This window comes from Pezoporus wallicus, unplaced genomic scaffold, assembly GCF_028554395.1.
Source record: "Pezoporus wallicus isolate ANWC-B61680 ecotype Strahan unplaced genomic scaffold, APGP_CSIRO_Pwel_v1 scaffold_6362, whole genome shotgun sequence".
NCBI classification, from domain to species: Eukaryota; Metazoa; Chordata; class Aves; order Psittaciformes; family Psittacidae; genus Pezoporus; species Pezoporus wallicus.
In genome coordinates, this window is record NW_026637663.1 from 7,844,205 (window position 1) to 7,866,301 (window position 22,097).

Genomic DNA, 22,097 nt, shown 5'->3' on the forward strand with positions numbered 1-22,097 from the left:
ATGTAAGAAGAACAAGTGTGTCTTAGTTATGATGGATTTGTGCTTCAGGCTGTTACTCCAGCCAGTTGTGTGTGTGTGTGCAGTGTTCAATAGTGCTGGGCAGGGGAACCACCAGAAATGTTGTCAGTAAAAACCAGAAGCAGCTCAGTTTTTCATTAGAAAAAAAAAAAAAAGAAAGACTCTCCATCTTTGCTTGGTAATTCTCAGTGACAAGTGCCCTTTAACACCTGCAGTGTGGTTGACTTGTTACCATAACCTGTTGGACTTGAAACTGTAATCTCCCTTCCAAAGCTGATCTAGCCAAGATGCTTGGGGTTTTCATATTATCTTGCCTGGTTCAAAGTTGAATCCCTGACTTTGCTATTAAAGCAGAATGCTGCAAAGCTGGTCTAATTAGGTCTAATGACTCTCTTTCCTCATCTTTCCGTTTGTGAGCAAAGAATGTACTAGATGGCACCAGAAAGCTACCAGATTGTTGGTACTTTGCACCCCTTCTCACAGGAGTAATTGGAATTTTGGTCCAGAAATGCATCACCTCTTGTTGGCAGTTGCAATCAGAATGTTTTTCATACGGTAGTAGTGGCAGCTTAGCCTTGATCTCATCTCTCTCTTACCTCATTTAAGAAATATTATTGTGTAAGGAAACAAAAAGCTGCATCTCACATTTCTCCTTGCTCTAGAACAACTCAGAAACCAGAGTATCGGGTGCTCTCTGGCATCCTTACTAACTAGACTTCGGGTGGGGGAAAGAAAATATATATATAAAACACAGCACTATGACAGAACTCTATCACCAGCCAAGAACAAACTACGGCAATACACTATCATAGCATTATTTACAACATGATGGAACATTATGGAACATTATGCATATAATAAATTACATTTAATACTTTTCCTCTTAAACTGATCTACACAAGCTTACGTTTTTGTTTGGGGGTTTGGGTTTTTTTTTTTTTTAGTCCTATATATTTTCCCTTACGTATCTTAACTGAATAGGCAAGTATAAGAGGTCACAATGCTGTTTGCCTGCCTTTTCTGTGTTTTTAGAAGCCAAATTGCTTTCCAAATTCATGATACATCACAGTGTGGTACTCTCCTCACTGACACCTGTTTTACAGCGCATACCTTTCCACAGCAGTAGTAAGGGACTGTCAGCTAGGCTTGTGCTCATATTTACATCAAGTCTTGTAGTAAGAGATCATCTTGTGAGCTCTTTCTGAGTTGACGAGGGAAAAGAAGGGAGCAGAAGTAGTGTAGGATTGCACACCTTGGGAAATCTGACAGTGCTCCTGTGGCACACATCTTCTGATTGTTCCCACTAAAATTAGCAGAGAAATTGGCAGCAGAAAGAGCCAGGAAGAAGGTTCATGAAGGCTAAGATTGGGGACCAGGGGGTCGATAAAAACTAAGAGTCCCTTGTTGCTTTGCCAGACAGAAAGTTTGCCTGCTGTATTTATTTAGCAGCTCTGCAGGGATTCCAGATTGGTGTATGCAGAAGTCAAATGTTATGTTTATTAGAAAAGGACTTTTTTGTTTGTGGTTTGGGTTTTTTGTTTTTAAACATTAAGTCAATTTACAGCTACCTTATGTGGGCTTTGTACCACAGTTGTTGGGAATCACTGCAGTGCAAAAGGCTCTGCTCTCCGGCTTCTCAGGAACAGCCTGGCGTTTAGGAGCAGAAGTCCCATGAAAGGCAGCTCTGTGCAGGACAAGGTGACAGAAGATCTTGGAGTCCCAAAGAGCTGCACAAATACTCCAAGGAATCAAAAGCAAGCAAGAACATCCAAAGTGCTCCCCCTGGGGATCTATGCCACTCTTCAGGCCCCTGGGTTCTCCCTCGACAGTCAGCAACACAGTTCCTGCAAGGACCATGGTGTGAAAGGCCGAGTCCCTCCTAAAGAAGGGACTTGGAGGAAACAAAAACTGGCGCAAGAGATGCTGTAGATGAAGAGCATGCAAACTGCTGGGTTTATAAGGAGAGACACCTCTGGGAAGTTACCTGCAGAGAAGCAAACTACCTCCAACCTGAGCACAGGTGGGAGTGCACCAGTTCTTCCACTAGATGCTGTTCCACAAAAAGAAAATCCTACTCTGCTTACGTTCAGATGGCCAACACCATCTGGATGCTCTGCATACATATTCATGTGTGGAGTCATTAGTTTCCTAGCGTAATTCTAACTACTTGAACATTATTTCTTTTAATCAAACTGTCAAAATGTATCCAGCTGAAGTCATGAGACTACACTCTATTGGGATAATTAGCTTATTGCTATGAGCCACGTCAAACCCAAGTCCTTGAATGTGCACACAACTAACACATACAACCACTTTGTTTGGTTTTTGACGTGGGCTAAATTATTCTTACTAATGCTGGTTACCTACTTCTAAATGCACTCCTTTTATTTTAAGCGCATTTCTCCTAGGTTCAAAGAAGACTCATGGTAGCTAGTCTGCACCCTACTTTTATAAACATGTACAGGATAACAAATGAGCTTCTCCACAGCTCTGAAACATGTCTCTCCCTACTGTCCATACTTCCACTAGGAATTAGTAACCTGTATGACTCACTGTGTTCTCCCCAAGGTATAACATACCAGGAACTGACACCAAAGCAACTATGAAAACCAAAACCAAGTACTGAAAATATTTCTGAAACCCATTCAGAATTAATTTTAAACATCTGGCAATGGTTGAACATTGGAAAGATTCATTTGAGTTTTCTTCACAGAAGTTGGGAGTAAAGACACAGGTTCTGTCCCAAACCTAACAGTGTCTTTTTGGTTTTAATACCAGTGAAAGTGGAGTGCCTTTTGCATTAAAATTATCATGGGATGTTTCCCAATATAAAAATCTATGTGCAAGTTATGTACAGTATTCCCATATACCGCTCTGACTTACAATACTCAAAGCCAATGCTATGATTACAACTCTTATGCTCATAGATGAGCACACTTGAGGAAATTCAGGGTCTGGTAGCGTTCTAGCTGAGGTAGGTTAAAACAGACCCACTAATCAGAAAATCCTGCACAAGTTCATATGGTACTAAACAAAACTGAACATCACAACACAGTCAATCTCTGCTATTCTTCAAGAAACCAAGATGAGCACAGCACAGTTATTCCAATGTCTACAAGTTTACCAATACAATCTGTTCCAGACTTTGAAGAAAGTACCGTTTCTTTCCCACTTAAAAGCTTATGTTATTTTTTCCCATCATGGGTATATTTCCTCTTTCAGTCTTGACATCACTGAAGGTACACTGCTTTCTGCAGGAGAGGCGGGCTACAGGATGCTTGGTTAGCTACATGCCGCACGATGGCAGACTGCTTTTTGCCTGTGCAATAGGCTGGGACTGTTTCATTCTGGGCTGCTTCCCTCCTCCTTTGCTTACATATGTTAGCTGGGTTTAGAGGAAAAGCACACACACAATCAGTGTGTTATCTGACAACAGCATGCGGGTAACAATGCCATGGCTGGGGGAAATGTTCCTGTCAGTCAGCCTCCAGTTTTCATGGGCAGCACCTAAAACGGCTGCTTGTTTTCATGGGAGATCCAGACACAGGCAAGTCTTGCAAAAGATTTACGCCCCAGTGCAAAAAGATTCTTAGGGACACATTTCACAATAATGCTGTGAATCTGTCTCACTCAAGTGCTTCATTAAGCAAGATATTAATTAGCTCGCACTAATCTAATAGAAAATTAAGGCTTGTGATCTCAAAGCTACATTAGAACTACAGTTGCCCAGGGCTTATCAAGGCTAGAAAGTAGCATTTCTCTACATGGGACACCTTGCACATGCTGTATTAAAGTACATCTCTTATCAATTCAATTGAAAGACCCTGCAATGTTTTTTGAGAGTTGTGCTTATAACCATGATGAGAGCGCCTGTATGTGATAGTCTCCACTATCACACCTAAATATCAAACACTAAAATGCATCAAGGATATTTTTCTCTCTACTTTTTGTGTCTGAATTCTGCATGTATCATGGTGTTAGCTAAAATGAGCACTACTATTACATGGCAGTGTTTGGAAACCAAGCTTATTCTTGTTGAAGACGATAAGTTCTGCCACTGAATCATAGGGGGATGTTATCCCATGGCTAACTGCAGTCTAGAGGCAGAAGGAATAATTAATGGTCATCTGAGCCCCTGAATGTAATGAACAACCAGGAATTCTTGAGCACACAACCTCCACTTCAGCTGTCAAAACATATTCTTTCTTGATTTAAGGACTTCAGGTGGCAAGAGAATCCAGTTCACCTACTGGCAAATTGCTCCAACAGCCATCAACCCTCAGGTTAGTCTTACACATTTTTTCCAGCATCTCTAATATCTTCTAAGCACAAATACAGCCATAAGAGAGGAAATACACCTATTTAACCTTTTGCTTTGTAATGCACATGTGTGTGTGCACATATGTGTACATATGTATGCAATGCAGTGTAGATATGTTCAGGTACCCATCTGCAATCGAGTGCCAGTTCAGTGGGTATGCTTGCTATGGCTGTTAAATTAAAAATGGAGTGGGCTAGCTGTAACCAGTGGGTTATTCAGTGAGCAACATGCTGTACAGTATTTTAAGTCAGGGAAGAGAATGCTTTTTTTTACTGACTTACTAAAAAGTGCCAAATCACACTGAGAAAGCTTACAGAATCCAGGTCAAGGTCAGGCAGGGATTTCATTAGTTGTTGGGCTGCTTGGGCTGTTTCACACATTGTGGTACTTCCAGTCCTGTGTGTAGGGTCACCTGGACAAAGAAGAAACAACATGTACATTCAAAACTGGGACATCCTCGGCAGAACGCATTTGTGAAGGCTACGAGCAAGTAAATGACAGGGGAAGGGCTGTGGGATTTCAGGTCCAGGTTTAAGTCATCAGTAATATTCATGGGGATAATACTGAGCTCCTGAAATAAACAAGTCTCCTTCCCCCTTCCCTTCTTAACACCTTGGGGGCTAGAAGCCAGGTGTCCGTATCTCTTCCAAAATCCAGACACCACCTGTAGGTCTCCAGCAGTGCTGCTTGCATGCCACAAGGTGGATGGAGTCTTTGCGTGAGGGACCCCTGAACACTTCAGGACAGGGATCACACAGTGGAGCCCATGTACTAAATATAAGGATATCCTTTTATCTTTGCTGTCTTGGTAGGACAGAGCTCAGGACGTTTGTGTACTCCTTCTATAACCTGATGTCTCTACAAGATCAGAGTTCCCACACAGACATACCAGAGCACCTATTTCTAGCCATATGCAGTGGTCTTCAAGTAAAAATGCATTTTATTTAAAGAGGACTCTTCCAGGAGGAGATCATCTTATGAACAGAGACCAATCTCCAAAGTTCAGAATGAGCAGGAATGATGTCTCTCTGTTGCACTAATATTCTGACCTGTCTTGTCTTTGCTTTCATCGCTGCTGTGCTGCTCACATTTCTGCCTCTTGACAATGTTAATGACTTCCAAATATAAGATCTAAGAGGAATGAGGGTACTTACAGCTTTTATCCAAACTGGCAGAGGAAGCCTTAGCACTACTGCTTTCCAAGTGGAGCACTGCAGCAAAGCGTAGGGATTAATGTGTGCAGGCACTTTGACTTGTTTTTTTACAGCATTACTCCTCACAGCTGCCAGGCAAGGCAGAAGGTCAAATGCAGTTTTCCAAAAAGCAGGAGTAGCCTGGGTGTCGGTCTAAGAAGGGAAGAGCCCCCACCCATATTGACTACCTACAGAGGAGGTGATCAGCCCCAGCAGCAATGGCTGGTAGCATACATTCTCCTTTAGCTGAGAAGGGTAAGTGGGACTAAATTGCAGAAGACTTACCTGGACGTTTCGATTGAGGCTCAGCGCAGGCATGAAGACACCTTCAATGTTTTCAAATGCTGGAGGCCCTTGCTGCTGCCCATTTATGTAAAAGGTCAGGTTGTGCTTGTTCAGATCCAGGAGAACACCAACAGTGGCACCTTTAGAAACTCCTCCTTCAGTCCTAAGGTAAAAGGGGACCACACTGTTAGCGAAGGCAGAGTGTTACACTGCTGCTGCTCTCTCTCTAGAATGATGCAGTCTTACTAAGGAAAGGGAGAGTGGAGCAGTATGGTTAAGTGGTTGTCCCTCAGCATTTAGCAATGACTTATCTACACCTTCATATGAAAAATATATGCCACGTTCATGGGAACTTAACGGTGGGATCCTAAAGAGAAATCTCCTCTCCTCCAGCTGCAATCTATAAGCTGCAAATTGGGTCTAGAGCTAACAAGTTCCCACATCTGATAACAGATGGGGAGAGGAGCAGGTCAGTTCTAGGCATGTGGAACAGGAGCCCTAGAGACACGGCTTCTCAGAGCATCCCTGCTATAGTGAGTGATGCACAGCAGAGAATGAAAACACACAAAGATGGTTTTCTAGGTGTTAATTTCTAATCATTATTCCTGATAACAGCTGCAGTTCAAGTACCCACCTTGGCATTCCCCAAGAGGACTCAGCTTTGCAGAGATCAGTGAGCCAGCACAGGCAAAACTTACAGTGGTTTTAGGGAGACAGGGAATGTGGAGCTGGTTAAGGATAAATGTAACTCTCTGAGAAGTTGCTCAGCTATAGGCCTGGGAACTGCTTCAAGTGTGCAGGCATGGTTATTAATACCAGTGATAATTGGTTGTGTCAGGAGCAACTGCTGAGAGATACCGTGCTATCAGGGCTTGCCAGGACAGACTCAGCCAGCCATTATATGCTTGAGTGACTTGACATTAATGCACTTTGATTTGGGGGTCAGTCAAACCCAGTATTACTTTAGAGAGTGCTCAGCAAAAAAATCTACTAGATATGCAGATTGGCCACAGGCACTGCTGCTCTGCTAATATCATGGGGGCTCTGTGATGGATTTACAGCCTGACACAATTTGTTCAGGGTAAATCAGATCTCAAACAATTTGCAGTAGGAAAGGAAGCAGCTGTCTTTTGTCCTCCCATCAGGCACAAACATTCATAAGAGTAATGCAATTTTAACATAGCATTTATCCGAATAGGTAGGCAAAACATAAAAAACCTCCAAACAACAACAAAAAACCCAAACAAAACCAAACACAAACCCCAAACAAATCAAACAAAAATCCCAACAAAAACAACCCAACGAAACGGAAAAACGAGCGGGGAGATCAAAATAGGATTAGGAAGAATATAGTGAAAGAGTGCAGGCTAAGAAATTCTCATCTTGTCCACTAGGTGTCATAGACTGGTTTCCTTTGGACCAAATGTGGCACATGGCATTTCCTCCGAAGATAAAGGCAGTTTTGCCTGTGATATAATAGTATAGCATACCATTATACTATTCTGACTTCCCCGTTTAAAGCGCTTCAAACAATAATAGTATAGCTGAGAATCATGAGCTGTCTCTGAGATGCATTAGATGTCGAGCTTTACTGTTCTCAGGTTCCCTTTATTTGTTTTCTGATCCTGTATGTATTAATAGGGTCCTCTTCCAGCTCTTCTCCAAAACCATAATGTAAATTATTTTCCATCAGTAGTTAAGGTGCTTACTTGCTCTCAGTATCTCAGTATCTAGACTGTTTCTGTTAAAAGCACTCCATCATAAAACTCATGATGTGGTTGTGGGAAGCAACAGTACTATGATCTAGAGCTACTTACACAGAGATTTATTTTTCTCTGTTTAGGAACAGCTTTGATTGTAGGGCACCATGTGTTATATCCTGCAGTGTTTTAAAATAGATTTTACGACATCCTTTTAAGTGACATCATTGATTCTCTTAGGGAAACAGGAATAGCAACTTTGCCTTTTTGAGATTATTATGCTCTTTCCTATATGATATACTAATTTGCTTCTTGCGGGCTAATTAGCTGTGTGCTGCACAGTGACATTGAATGACTCCTCTGCAGCCCCTGGGGACAGCCCACTGCACAGGAGATGGATGCTGCCTGCAGAGCCCAGGCAAGGCTAGGGCAGGACCCAGCTGCAGGAGCCACAGGGCACTGGGGGCAGAGAAGAGGGATGGGGACCCTCTCCCTTCCTTGCTGCCACAAGTCTTGCAGCCCTTCAGCAGGGAGATTGCCTGTTACTTGGTTGCCAACTCCCACAGTGAGCAACCAGCTCTGTCAGGATGAAGTCGGGGCAAAGGCAACCCGGGGCACTTTGCCATGCTGCTGCCAAAGAGGCTGGGTTTTTTTCTGAGGCTGAACAGCTGCTCTTCCCAAGCATCCCATGGTTTCCTTGGGAACAGTACTTTGAGGACTCCAGTGCTTTTTGGACTACAGTCACAGTCACTTCCTTTAGGAAGAGAGGTGGGAGAGTCAAAGTTTCCCACGCCTCTTTTCTCACAGTCCTGCACTCTTGTTTCTGTGTGCAGCCATACATCTTGAGCGTGGAAGTGCTGTGCAATGCCTGGAAGGTTGGCTACCATGAAAAATACCATTGCCTGTGGCAGTGGAGGCTGTTACTCTAAGGTGCTAGCAACATCTTGGACAATATGCAGAAGAGGATGGCATGGATTAGCTTGAGGAGTTAAGGATAGTAGTAAGTTTCACTAGTACTGAAAAATAAACAAGTGTTTATGGACACTTTAACAAACCGAACAATTAGTTTAACTCTTTGTTAGCAGTGTTTTAATCATAAGCCTTACAGTAACTTAACAACTTTACCATGTCTGTTGTCAAAGACAGTATTTTTTAGTCAATTATAACATTTTTGTGTGATTAAAACCTGGCCTTGGTAACTCTGAAGTCAGTGAAGAGAGTCTCCTGATAGCAGAGTGCTTTAAGACTACACTCCAAGTTCTTCAGACTTCTACTTCGCACTGTCTTTCAGTATAAAACATTTCAGTGCGAGTGGAAATTTCATTTCCATCTCTTTCTTTAAATAACTATGTAGTGGCTAGAGTATCGCCTACAGCATCAGGTACTCCTGCTCTTGGCAGCTTTGCCAAGGAAGGGATCTACTGCAATGAATGCCAGTGCCTCTTAGCAACAGGCATACAACATCTCTGGTGCGAACTGATTACTTCATAGACTCATAGAATCATTTGGATTGAAGGTATCTTTCATGGTCACCTAGTCCAACTCCCCTTCAATGAGCAGGGACATCTTGAACTAAATCGGGTTGCTCAGAGCCTCATCCAGCCTGCCCATGAGTTTCTAGTGATGGCACATCCACCACCTCTCTGGGCAATCTCTTCCCCAGTGTTTCCCCATCCTCATTGTAAAAAATGTCTTCCTTATATCTAGTGAAAATATACCCTGTTTTAGTTTAAAAACATCACCCCTTGTCCTGTTGCAACAAGCCCTGATAGAAAGTTTGTCACCAGCTTTCTTATAAGCCCCCTTTGAGTACTGTAAGGCTGCAATAACGTCTCCCCAGAACCTTCTCTTCTCCAGGCTGAAGAACCCCAAATTTCTCAGCCTTTCTTCACAGGAAAGGTGTTCTATCCCTTTGATCATTTTCATGCCCCTCCTCTGAATTTGCTCCAACAGCTCCATGTCCTTCTTATGCTGGGAGCCCCAGAGCTGAATGTAGTACTCCATGTGGGCTCTCACCAGAGTAGAGAAGCAGAATCACCTCCCTTGACCTCGTAGTCATGCTTCTTTTGATGCAGCCCAGGATACAGTTGGCCTTCTGGGCTGCAAGTGCACAAGGCCGGGTTGCAAGTCGGGTTAAGAATCTTGCAAGTCGGGTAAAGGACAATAGAAAGGGCTTCTTCAAATACATAGCGGATAAAACTAACACAAGAGGCAATATAGGCCCACTGCTGAATGAGGTGGGTGCCCTGGAGACAGAGGATATAAAGAAGGCAGAGGTGCTGAATGCCTTCTTTGCCTCTGTCCTTACTCCTGCAGACTCTCTCCGGGGGACCCAGATTCCTATAGCCCCGGAAGGAGTCAGGATAAAGGAGGAGTTTGCTTTGGTAGATGAGGATTGGGTTAGGGATCAGTTAAGTAATCTGGACATCTATAAATCGATGGGTCCGGATGGAATACACCCACGGGTGCTGAGGGAGCTGGCGGGGGTCATTGCTGAGCCACTCTCCATCATCTTTGGTAAGTCGTGGGAAACAGGTGAGGTTCCTGAGGATTGGAGGATGGCAAATGTCACACTGGTCTATAAGAAGGGCAAGAAGGAGGACCCGGGTAATTATAGACCGGTCAGCCTTACCTCCATCCCTGGAAAGGTGATGGAACAACTTATTCTTGACACCATCTCTAGGCATATCAAGGATGAGGGGGTCATTAAGAGCAGCCAACATGGCTTTACCAAATGGAAGTCATGTTTGACCAAACTTACAGCCTTCTATGAACAAGTAACTATATGGATGGATGATGGTAGAGCGGTAGATGTGTTTTTTCTTGATTTCAGTAAGGCATTTGATACTGTCTCCCACAGCATCCTCATAGATAAGCTAAGGAAGTGTGGGCTTGATGATCAGGCAGTGAGGTGGATCAAGAACTGGTTGGAAGGAAGAAGGCAGAGAGTTGTGGTCAATGGGGCAGAATCTATCTGGAGGTCTGTGACTAGTGGAGTCCCTCAGGGGTCGGTGCTGGGACCAGTGCTGTTTAATATTTTCATCAACGACTTGGATGAGGGAACTGAATGCACCCTCAGCAAGTTCGCTGATGATACTAAACTGGGAGGAGTGGCTGACACACCAGAGGGCTGCGTTGCCATTCAGCGAGACCTGGACAGGCTGGAGAGTTGGGCAGAGAGGAACTTGATGAAATTCAACAAGGGCAAGTGTAGAGTCTTGCATTTGGGGAAGAACAACCCCATGTACCAGTACAGGTTGGGGGTTGACCTGCTGGACAGTAGCGAAGGGGAAAGGGACCTGGGGTCCTGGTGGATAGGAGGATGACCATGAGCCAGCAATGTGCCCTTGTGGCCAAGAAGGCCAATGGCATCCTAGGGTGCATTAGAAGGGGGGTGGTTAATAGGTCAAGAGAGGTTCTCCTCCCCCTCTACTCTGCCTTGGTGAGGCCGCATCTGGAATATTGTGTCCAGCTCTGGGCCCCACAGTTCAAGAAGAACAGGGAATTGCTTGAAAGAGTCCAGCGCAGAGCTACAGAGATGATTAAAGGAGTGGAACAACTCCCTTATGAGGAGAGGCTGAGGGAGCTGGGACTCTTTAGCTTGGAGAAGAGGAGACTGAGGGGTGACCTCATCAATGTTTACAAATATGTAAAGGGTGAGTGTCAGGATGATGGAGCTAGGGTTTTTTCAGTGATGTCCAGTGATAGGACAAGGGGCAATGGGTGTAAACTGGAGCATAGGAGGTTCCATGTGAACATTAGGAAAAATCTCTTTACTGTGAGAGTGACAGAGCACTGGAACAGGTTGTCCAGGGGGTTTGTGGAGTCTCCTACGTTGGAGATATTCAAGGCCCGCCTGGACAAGTTCCTGTGTGATGTACTCTAGGTTACCCTGCTCTTGCAGGAGGGTTGGACTAGATGATCTTCTGAGGTCCCTTCCAACCCCTTGGGATTCTGTGATTCTGTGAAGGCCGGCTCATGTCCAGCTCTTCATTCACCAGTACTCCCAAATCCTTCTTGGCAGGGCTGCTCTTGATCCTTTCATCCCCCAGCCTGTGTTGGTATCAGGGGTTGCCCTGACCCAAGAGCAGGACCCTACATTTGGCCTTGCTGAACTTCAAGCGGTTCACACAGGCCCACTTCTCAAGCTTGTCCAGGTCCCTCTGGCGTGTCCCATCCCATCCCTCAGGCGTATCAACCACACCACTCAGATTGGTGTCATCAGCAAACTTGCTGAGAGTGCACTCAATCCCAGTGTCTATATCATTGATGAAGATGTTAAACAGTACTGGTCCCAGTACAGACCTCTGAGGGACACCATTTATCACTGATTTCCATCTGGACATGGAGTTGTTGACTGCTACCCTCTGGATGTGAGCATCCAGCCAATTCTTCATCTATCGAACAGTCTATCCATCAAATCCGTATGTCTCCAACTGAGAGAGAAGGATGTTGTGAGGGACTGTGTCAAAGACCTTACAGAAGTCCAGATAGACAGGCAACATCCATAGCTCTTCTCTTGTCCACTAATACAGTCACTCCAATATAGAAGGCAACTACATTGGTGAGGCAAGACTTGCCCTTTCTGGAAGCCATGATGGGTGTCTCAAATCATGTCCCTATCCTCTGTGTGACTTAGCGTAATTTCTAGGAGGATCTGTTCCATGATCTTCCAAGGCACAGATTTGCAGGAACAATGAGGATGAAAGGTACCTAAACAGACCTAAACTGTTTTCTTAAACACTTTGCTCAACCTGTTCTCAAAGGTTTTTAATAGCATTAGAGTCTTCTGTTCCTGCATATTCTTCCAGTATTACAGAAGTCATGCTAGTTTTTAAGAATATAGACAGGTCCAATTTTGCATGCTGTGAGCGAAAGGAAAAGGAAAGTACTCTGAACATGACAGGTCCCATGAACAGGTCTTTCAAGCTCCACCTCATCTTACCCTTGAAGCTAGTCATTTATTTATCACCCTAATTTATTCTTATGAAGATCAGGAAGCATGAAATGATGACTAAGACATAACCTCTATCACAATAACATCTGAGAGGCTAAAATCTAACAATAGATTTCCTTTGGACCGTGATACTGTGCTCTCATGCACTTGTCTCCAGTGGGGAAAAACAACTAGGCAGAAATAAGTTTCCACAAGACTATTAAAGCTAATGAGTTAAAAACCTGACCTAGTTGACTGTCACGGTTAAAAATATAATGCCTAGACCTAATTTCATTGAAGCGCATGTGATTTCATAAGACTACATATCCTGTAAGAGTGTACTTCACTTGAACAGCTATTTCATGGGTCTATCCATGCCTTGAATGCGCATGTGAAGCCCTTGTGTTTTATCGTGTGTTTAACTTGGAAACTATCATCAACAGAAAGCACTTTGTTTTCTTGTTTTAGGAGGATGATTGGAAATCCAAACTGTTTCCATTATTTGTGCTTCCCAGAAAAAAAAAAACAGCTTTTGCTTAGCTTGTGTGTTGCTTGCTGGTAGGAGCATGCTGAGGACCAAATCCATAAAATAGGTTTCTGGGACAGTAGTACACAGAATGGTTGCCAGTTTTTTTCCAGGAAACATAAGCTGTTGCACAGAGTATTAAAATTAATACAGCTTAACACTACTTCTGCCCTAAATCAAATCAAGATATTAAAGCGACAGAGAAACTTTTGATATATTTATTATACTGATGTTATTTTATTGTGTATTATCTTAAGGTCTTTGGAGTCATTGAAAACATTCCAATTGACTGCAGATAGCTTTTGATCCAGCTACAAGGTTCCTCCACCTATCTGTAATGAACTACAAAATCAAGCTATGCTTCAAACAAAAATTCACAGCAATTGCAGTAGAGTTATTTAAAATACTTTAGAGTATAAATGCTTTACAGCATAAATGACCATTCAACAGGAGATATTACAACCAGCTTTAGGATATAGTGCACGTGGGCATAAACTTACTTACCTCTTTAAGGAGATGATACCTGCATTTGAGCATTTGAAAATCACTGCAAGCCTTTGTTTTAATTATTTGCTATAACAAACAACACCTGAGCTAGTGAGTGTGGAATATTTGCTGGGACAGGCAATAGGAAACTAAATCGAAATTGATTTCCTCTCTGCCACAGACCTGCTACGTATCCCTGGTCAGTCACTTTATTTGTACATCAATCTCCCATCATTGCCCTTAATAAGCTTTCAGGACTGGCAATAAACACCTGCATTTTGGACAGGAGATCTCCAGTGTTTTGCCTAATTATTCTGCAACCCTGAAGCCAAGATTTCTTCTAAGGAACAGAATCACAGAATCATTGAATCATAGGATGGTTTGGGTTAGAAAGGGCCTTAAAGATCATCTAGTTCAAACCCCTCTGCCATGGGCATGGACACCTCCCACTGGACTAGGTTGCTCCAACATCTTTCCTGGAATCCAACACCTTTCTCCCTGCACTCCTCCAGCAATGAGAGAGAAATCCCATATCCCAGAGTGCTGCACTCCTGTCTGCTGATGCCGTGGGTGGGATGTGCAATAATGAGTTTAAATCACAGCAGGGGGGATTTAAGCTAGATCTCAGGAAAAGAACTGCTAACAGTGAGGATAACAAACACCAGCACAGATTGCTGAAGTGCAATTGCTGTCACTAGTGATTTTAGAGAAGGAATAAAATGACTACATTTTGCATGGAGATGGACCACGTGGCTTGCTAAGACCCCTTCCTCTGATGCAAAGAAGAAAAAAATGATCAGGAATGAGAAAAGAATGCAAGTGGCACTTACCTATTGGTGTGAGAATTGCAATGCATGAACCAGCTGCGGTTGTTGTCAACATACATAGCCCATGCCTTGTCGTCCTTGCCTAGCATCATGTCCTTGACAACGTTAATCCTGGCAATGCCAAAGGCTGGATCTGGATGGTTGTCATACCTATCCACATGCAGTTCCCAGTAATGCACACCCTTGGAGAAGGCTGCTGTGCCAAGAACAACCCGGTCATCATAGCTGTTGCAGGTGGCAGTCTGGTTGTCGTTCGACAGCACTATGTCTCTGTGAGCTGAGGAGGGGTCGAAGGTGAACCATGCCACTATGAAATGGGAAAACAAAAGGCAGGATTATAGCAGAACAGGCTGTGTTCAAGGGTTGTCTGCTTCACTTCAATGAGGAGGATGAGATTCTGCCTTCCTAAAGGCCCTGCTGCACTTTCAGGTAATAAAGACAATCTTTCCTTGTTACTGTAGACAGCTACATAAGATTGCTTTGAGCCATTACCCTGCTGGTTTTTAGCTCAGAATTGCTTTATGTTATCTGTGCTTGTTCCTCTGAACAAGGGCAGTGACTTTCTGTTCTGACACAGTAACAAGAAAGTCGTTGAGGAGACAAAAGCTTCTTTATGGTATGGAAACTGCTCACATAGATGAATTGGTTCAGGCTTGCCTTTAATGGAAATGGAATTCCACTGTGTCCATGCTGGTTAGGACTCACTTTAGCAATGGGAGAAAAAGAAAACAAAAACCAAACAAAAAAAAACCACAGAAAATGCTTTTAAAGTATAAATATTTTATACTGGCCTATTTTGGCAACATAGCATGAAAGTGGAAGTGATAATAGCATGCACTTCTCGATTCATTACGATATCATTAATAAAGATGAACTTCTTGTAATGCCCACATGGATGTCAAGTATAATTACAGAGGAACAAGCATGAATTCCCATCTCTGTATTATCAAACCCTGCTGTGAAATTGAAGGAGCACTGAAGAAAAAGGTGAATTCCAAAGATGCATAGAGAAGAGGAGATGGAGTGGCATAAAAATATTCCGTGTCTTCCATAACTGTTTCTGCATGCTAAAACAAATAGGAATCTTAGTTAAACCCCAGACTCCTACAGCCAAATAATATTGCATGATTTGAAAAGTAAAGTGTTACTGATGATGGAAAATAACAAATTGCTAGGAAGAGAGCTCAGTCTCTTTGCACCCTCAGGTCGTGGCTTCTCTGCTCAGATGATCCAAAATCTCCATGCCAGTAAGTGCCAAAGATACTAGTGGGTATAAAGGGATGCAAGTGTCCTGTCACTGACACCTGCAGCTTTTCACTTAGAAACTGGCAAAACCCAACTCACCATCTGACGTCTGTAAAATAACCATCTTGCTGTAAGGACCAACTCCCGATGAGTTGAAAGCTTTGACTCTTGCATTATAGGTACTGTTGAAATGAAGGCCATCGATGGTGCAGAGAGTCTCCTTGCCAACATATACTTCCTAAACATTCAAAAAAAAAATAAAAAAAGAAAAGAAGAAAGGGACAGAGAGAAAGAGGGGCATAGTTTAACTGTTTCTCTGTGCCTTGTGAACATATGTTAAGACTCCTAAATATAAGCCACAAGTGGACAGCTTCTCATTGCTTCCCAGGATGTAGAAGTTATGCTGTTATAATAAAGCCACAGCAGCGGAGATGTCAAGGATAGTTAGCAGTGGAGACACTAAGGTGAAGATGAAGCTGGAAGGGTACAGCAATAAAAAGAAATGAGGAGGGCCATGAAGATGATCAGAGGGCTGAAGCACCTCTCCTATGAGGACAGGCTGAGAGAGTTGGGCTTGTTCAGCCTGGAGGAAAGAAGACTCAGCAGAGACCTGATAGCAGCCTTCCAGTACCTAAAAGGGGACCTACAAGAAAGCTGGAGAGGGACTTTTTACAAGGACATGTAGTGATAGGGAAGGGGGAATGGCTTTAAACTGGAAGAGGGAAGATTTAGATTAGACATTAGGAAGAATTTCTTTACTGTGAAGGTGGTGAGACACTGACAGAGGTTGCCCAGAGAAGCTAGAAGTGTTTAAGGCCAGGTTGGACATGGCTTTGTGCAACTTGTTTTAGTGGAATGTGTTCCTGCTCATGGCAGGAGGGGTGGAACTGAATGAGCTTTAAAGTCCGTTCCAACCCAAACCACTATGATTCTATGAAACACGAAAATATCTTAATTTTTATCTTGCTTTCCTGAATATCTAGTCCAGAACACTGGTTTGGATAGTTGTCCCACCATCTGACTTACTGCGGCCATTCTTATATTTATGTAGCACCCAAAAAGGGGGGCATGGAAGAATAAGTAAGCACAGTTTTATTCTGTTGGAAAGGTTGTCTCATGCCTGTGTTAAAATACAAATTCGAAACCTGCAGACATAGACCAAGAAGAAACTGATCTCCTAAAGATTAGGATCACACGCATGACATGATGAAACAGCAACCAGGCAACAGAGACATCATCAAGGTCTGCAAAGATTTATTAAACAGCAAGCACTTGCCTAATATGAAATATTTCAGGAGGAGGAACATCTAAGCAAATGACTGAAGAGGACCAGTCAGATTATTCAGTCTATAAGGAAGGGAAAGAGCCCAGTAACATAAAGTTTGTTGGAAGACTGAACAGAAAATAAGAGAAAAGGAAAAAAATCCTGTCTTGGCAGCAGGTTGAAAGCCACAATTCCTTTCCAACTCCTATTTCTCTGTTTCTGTGAAATCCATAGATTTGTGGTAGCAAAGGCCCTAAAGAGCTTATGGCTGTGACTATGCAGACTGCACAGGCTGCAGTTCAGTTAAGACTCTAAAGTATATGCCTATGAGTAGATCTTTTGACTGAGGCTCTTTGATATGAACCTAAAGTGAATTAAATATGTGATGAATAAGAAAGGGATTGCTTAGTTTACAGTGGGTCATGTATTTGTCCACTTTGCTATCATGACGGCTGCTACAAAGAACAGAAACTCTTGGGTCCTGAATTAGCTGATAATCTTTCATCGAGAAAAGAAGAGCTTAATTTAGAATAGCTTAATTTATTTTTTGATGTTATAACTGATGCTCTCCGTGAAAAAAAAATTGTAGAACTCTCACGTTTTCTAATCCATTTTATATTTTTACCACTGTTCACATCTTGCATTTATTCAGACAGATGCTCTCTGCTACAATGGAAGATAAAAAACATTCTTTAAATCCACCCATCAAATACTGATAAAGTGCAGTTGGTGTAATTGCTTTTAGATATATAATCCTTCATGAAAAGGTTCAGCAAACTCTTATTGAAATGGCATTGCCAAGAAGCCTGCAGTTTATTGTTCAGTGGGTAAAACTGAGGGTCTATCTACCACAGCAAGCAAAGCCTTCCCCTAAGAAGCTGTCACCCTAGATTCAAAAAGGCACCTTTTCCCACCTAAAGTAGTGAAGACCAGCCTCTTCAAAACCCATGTGAAACGATACTTGGACCAGGGAACTGAAGAGACCTGCCAGAAACACAGTGCCCTCTTCAAAATGTCCTGCTAATATCGCTGTCTCTTCTTATTAGGTGCCTTTGCTGGCTATGGGTGTAGTGGTTTGGCACAAGGAGGCAGTTCCTTAAGTGGACCCATGCCAGGCTATTTTCAGCTTGAGAAACCTTTAGGTTTCCAGTGAGAAGCTCCCAAAGAAATGCCATCACATGTTTTTGGCACAATTTCCCATTTGTGAAGAGAGCAGCTGTACTCCACAATAATCTCCAGATGCTTTTAAAGCACTAGCCCCTAGGGAATGCACTGGGCCAACCTGGTCCTGGAGCAACAGGAGCATGAAGCCTGCCTGAGAAGGAAGGGACACAGCTTCTAGAAGGACATGGCTGGCAGAAAGCTGACTGAATTATTTCTGTAGTTTGTTTATTAGGCCATGTTGAGAAAGCAATGGGAGCCTATAAGTATCCTGTAGCTGCAGCCAGGAGCAAGCAGTCTGGAAGAAGAGCACTCAGGATGCCATCCCATATTTACCAACACCATCATGGTGTGCCTGTGGAAAGCTTCTATGAGCCTGGTCTCATCCACTCCCAGAGAAAAGATTTAGAAATACCGTATTTTTATGCAGGATCCCATTTTTATTCATAAAATCAGGAAAAACTGAGTTGCACTTCTGAACCGAGAATCTCAGCCATTGAAATGGACAGACAAGAGTAGGGGTTTTAAAGAAATCTCTGTTTTGTGGAAGAAACCACTTCCAAGTCTTGTAGGCTAGTATGGGATTTTCTGTTCTGGTACACCCCAGGGGGACCTCAAGGCTGTCTTTGCCAGAGCCCTGATAATAACCTCAGCCAAACTTCCCACCCAAGTTTGGTGTCCTTCTAATAAGCAGCATCTGCACTGCTTTCTACATCCACGTGATGGAAGTGGGGATGTTTTGACAACCCATATTTCCCTACCCCATCTCCCAACCCTCAGACAGACACAAATCCATATCCTGGGGAAACTCAGATACAAAGAAACACAAACAAATGCTGAAAGAAATCCTCACTCGGAATTGGCCTCCATCTCCATCATCAAGTTCCAAGATATAACCCTCCACCGGGTTGTGGGTCAAGGGTGGCATCCTCCAGGCCAATGTCACACTGTTGTTTCTGGTGCAACACTTCTCCAGCTGCAGTAATGGGACGGGTGGCACTGTAACAGGAACTGGGTACAGATTAGTGTAACTCTGCCCTTCCCCATCAGTCTGTGCCTTGAGCAGTGTGGCAACAGCTCACCTCCCTCTCCTTGCAGGGGAGTCAATATTCATTAGGAAAAGGGTCTGTTCTCCTCCTTGAAACAAAAGGCAGTATAAATGATACAACAAAACATCATTACTTGGTTAGACAAATCATTTGGCTGAAACACGTAAACAGAAACATATCTGGACATGCTTTTGGTGCCTCATAAGAACTATAGTCTGGGGATCTCCTGTTTGGTTCCCCTCCCAGGGGTCACTGGCTGGAAAAGCTTTCTCTCACCCTAGAGCACTTTGCTTCTGCTGTCCCCCAAAGGAAAGAGGGAGCAATGGTGGCAGGTGTTGCCTTGGGCCATGGAGCAGCATGGGGGGTGCAGCGCTGCCAGGAAACCCAGCTCATTAATGAAAAATAGGGTTATAAACCAACCTCCAAGCACAGTGGCAAGATAGAGCCTGAATTCCACTGACAGCAGGAAAACAGTTCTTCACAATAGGGTTTGGTTTTGTTTGTTTGTTTGTTTTAAATCTAATTTAACACCACTCACCCAGTTTTCAATCAAAACCACCTCGGATGTGGTATCTTTATGGCAGCTGTACTTAAAAAAAATGGTTGAAGAAGATGGTTCAATTTGCAAATTTTACTGAACTAAAAAACTGAACTAAATCCCTTGATTCAGGTAGAAAAATGAGACTGCTTGTGGCTCCCAGAAAACTGCAAGTGCAAAGTTATCTACCAACATCCCTTTTGGATGACTTTCTTAGGAGAAACACCAAGAGACTATTGACCAGACCAGCATCTTTAAAACAAAACAAAAAAAAACAACACAATAAAACATCCATTACACAGTGAAAATCCAGTCTTCTGGAGATGTATCTTACACACGGCTGAAATTGCACAGGTTAAGTGGGGATGTAAGTGATGCATAGACCCTGCCGTATCTTCTGCCCAAGGCTGAATTTTACCAGTCAGGATCATTTCTGCAGAGCTCAACCATGTCTTACAAGGAAGTGAATGCTCTGAGCATTCATTGACTTAGCTCTTAACAATGTCAGTTTGCTCTTCTTTTATCTACTCTGCTTTGAGCTTCTAGTTTATTTTCCTCCCTCTGTCTGAGTGAGAGCTAAGCCCTTGAGCTGTTCCTTTTGTCCTATTTTACCTCTCTGGATAAAAGAGGACTGTTTGCGTTTTGTGTAGCAAGCAGTCTGTGGGAAAATGGATGCTGCTGTGTGACAGGGCTAAAGCTGCACCCCCACTTTGGCAGTGACACAAAAGTCAACATCACACGTGATAAACAGTGCAGAAGCTACCGTGGCTTTCTGCTAGCATTATCCATCACTGCAGTGAATGCAGATGGTTGGTAGCACAGAAGAATAACTGTGGTCTAAGCCAAAATAGCTTTATAAATTAGCCCTTGAAAGTTTTTCTGTGGAAAGGGAAAAAGAAAACCACCTTGTTCCTATGCTTGATATTTGATGATGATTCAGAAGGTGCCATAAATAAAAACCTGTTTGCTTTTCCACATGGAAAGTTCAGTCTTTTCTCTAGGAGACCGTGTGTCTGGAGAAGTTAACAGAAATGTGACAAGAGTCGAAAACCTGAAAAGGAGGAGTTCAGAGGTAATAGGATTTTTTAAGTGAACCACTGTAAGTTTAGGGTTTTGTCTGTGTTTGTTAGCATCAGAATTTCCAGTGATTGATGAGCATGGGAGAAGATTGGGCTGTATCTTCCATCCACACTCCTGCCACTTTACCTAACCAGTTAACCCTCCCAGGAGGCATGCACTGGGTCCTCCCTGTTTTGAGACTCCCCCTGGCAAAACTGGATGAGAACCTAATTCTCAAAGTTTATAAAGTACAAAACACCCCATCACCTCTGACTAAACCACTAACCTCTCCAACTCCCTGCAAGTCTCCTAGAAATACTACCTGGAGGCATTCAGGGACTATTTACACAAAGCACAATGCCAAAAAAAAAGGATCAGAATTTTTTGGGGAGGGTAGGTACATGTTTTAGGAGTCCCTTTTTACTATGGAAACAGGAATGCCATCTAGGACATGGACAGTGGGATTGAGTGTGCCCTCAGCAAGTTTGCCGATGACACCAAGCTGTGTGGTTCAGTTGATACGCTGGAGGGAAGGAATGCCATCCAGAGGGACCTTGACACGCTTGTGAGGTGGGGTGATGCCAACCTCATGAAGTTGAACCATGCCAAGTGCAAGGTCCTACACCTGGGTCAGAGCATTCCCAGGCACAGCTACAGGTTGGGCAGAGAAGAGATTCAGAGCAGCCCTGTGGAGAAGGACTTGGGGGTGCTGGTCAATGAGAAAATGAACATAAGCTGCATGGAGACCTCGTAGCAGCCTTCCAGTATCTGAAGGGGGCCTATAGGGATGCTGGGAAGGGACTCTTCATTAGAGACTGTAGTGACAGGACAAGGGGTAACGGGTTAAAACTTAAACAGGGGAAGTTTAGATTGGATATAAGAAGGAAATTCTTTCCTGTTAGGGTGGTGAGGCACTGGAATGGGTTCCCCAGGGCAGTTGTGAATGCTCCATCCCTGGCAGTGTTCAAGACCAGGTTGGACGAGGCCTTGGGTGATACGGTTTAGTGTGAGGTGTCCCTGCCCACAGCAGGGGGGTTGGAACTAGATGATCTTAAGGTCCTTTCCAACCCTAACGATTCTATGATTCTATGTTTTCATACCGTAAAGCACTGTTGTTCCCACCTCCCATGGGCAGTTTGAATTTTGGCCCTACATGTGAGAGTCACATCTACTACAGGGAAGTTCCTGGGCTTCTTTACTGTGTCACTGGACATTTAAATTTAACAGCTTCCTACTGCCCTTGGGCAGGCACTGCACAACCTGCAGTAGCTGAAGGAGAGGTAAGAAGCTCCTACCAGGCAGCTGTGCAGCTTTGCTGGATGGCACTTGCTGTGGCTGCCCTTCTGCCTCGTCATGTGGATGCAGATGGGCAGAGATTTGCTTTGGTCTCAGATTCCCTCTGGGAGAAGAAAAGGTGAATACTTGTAAAAGTCATAGGAAAGTGTGAAGTGAGTTGAATAACTGGGACACTGGCATATACTTCATAGTG

General features: G+C 43.5%; 1 protein-coding gene across 4 annotated transcripts in view; it reads right to left on the minus strand.

Annotated features, from left to right (window-relative positions):
• Nucleotides 1-1,540: 1,540 nt before the first annotated feature.
• TRIM67 (tripartite motif containing 67) overlaps nt 1,541-22,097 on the minus strand; it is a 39,569-nt gene continuing 19,012 nt past the window's right edge. For 2 of the 4 annotated variants that reach the window (XM_057406989.1, XM_057406990.1), the window contains exons 6-10: nt 18,816-18,973; nt 15,637-15,775; nt 14,296-14,599; nt 5,818-5,980; nt 1,541-4,751 (exon numbers count right to left, since the gene is read on the minus strand). In XM_057406989.1, coding sequence (XP_057262972.1) covers nt 4,686-4,751; nt 5,818-5,980; nt 14,296-14,599; nt 15,637-15,775; nt 18,816-18,973 — 830 coding nt within the window. In that variant the 3' untranslated portion in view covers nt 1,541-4,685. The remainder of the gene's footprint in view (nt 4,752-5,817; nt 5,981-14,295; nt 14,600-15,636; nt 15,776-18,815; nt 18,974-22,097) is intronic. The other 2 variants (XM_057406991.1, XM_057406993.1) reach the window with 1 other exon arrangement.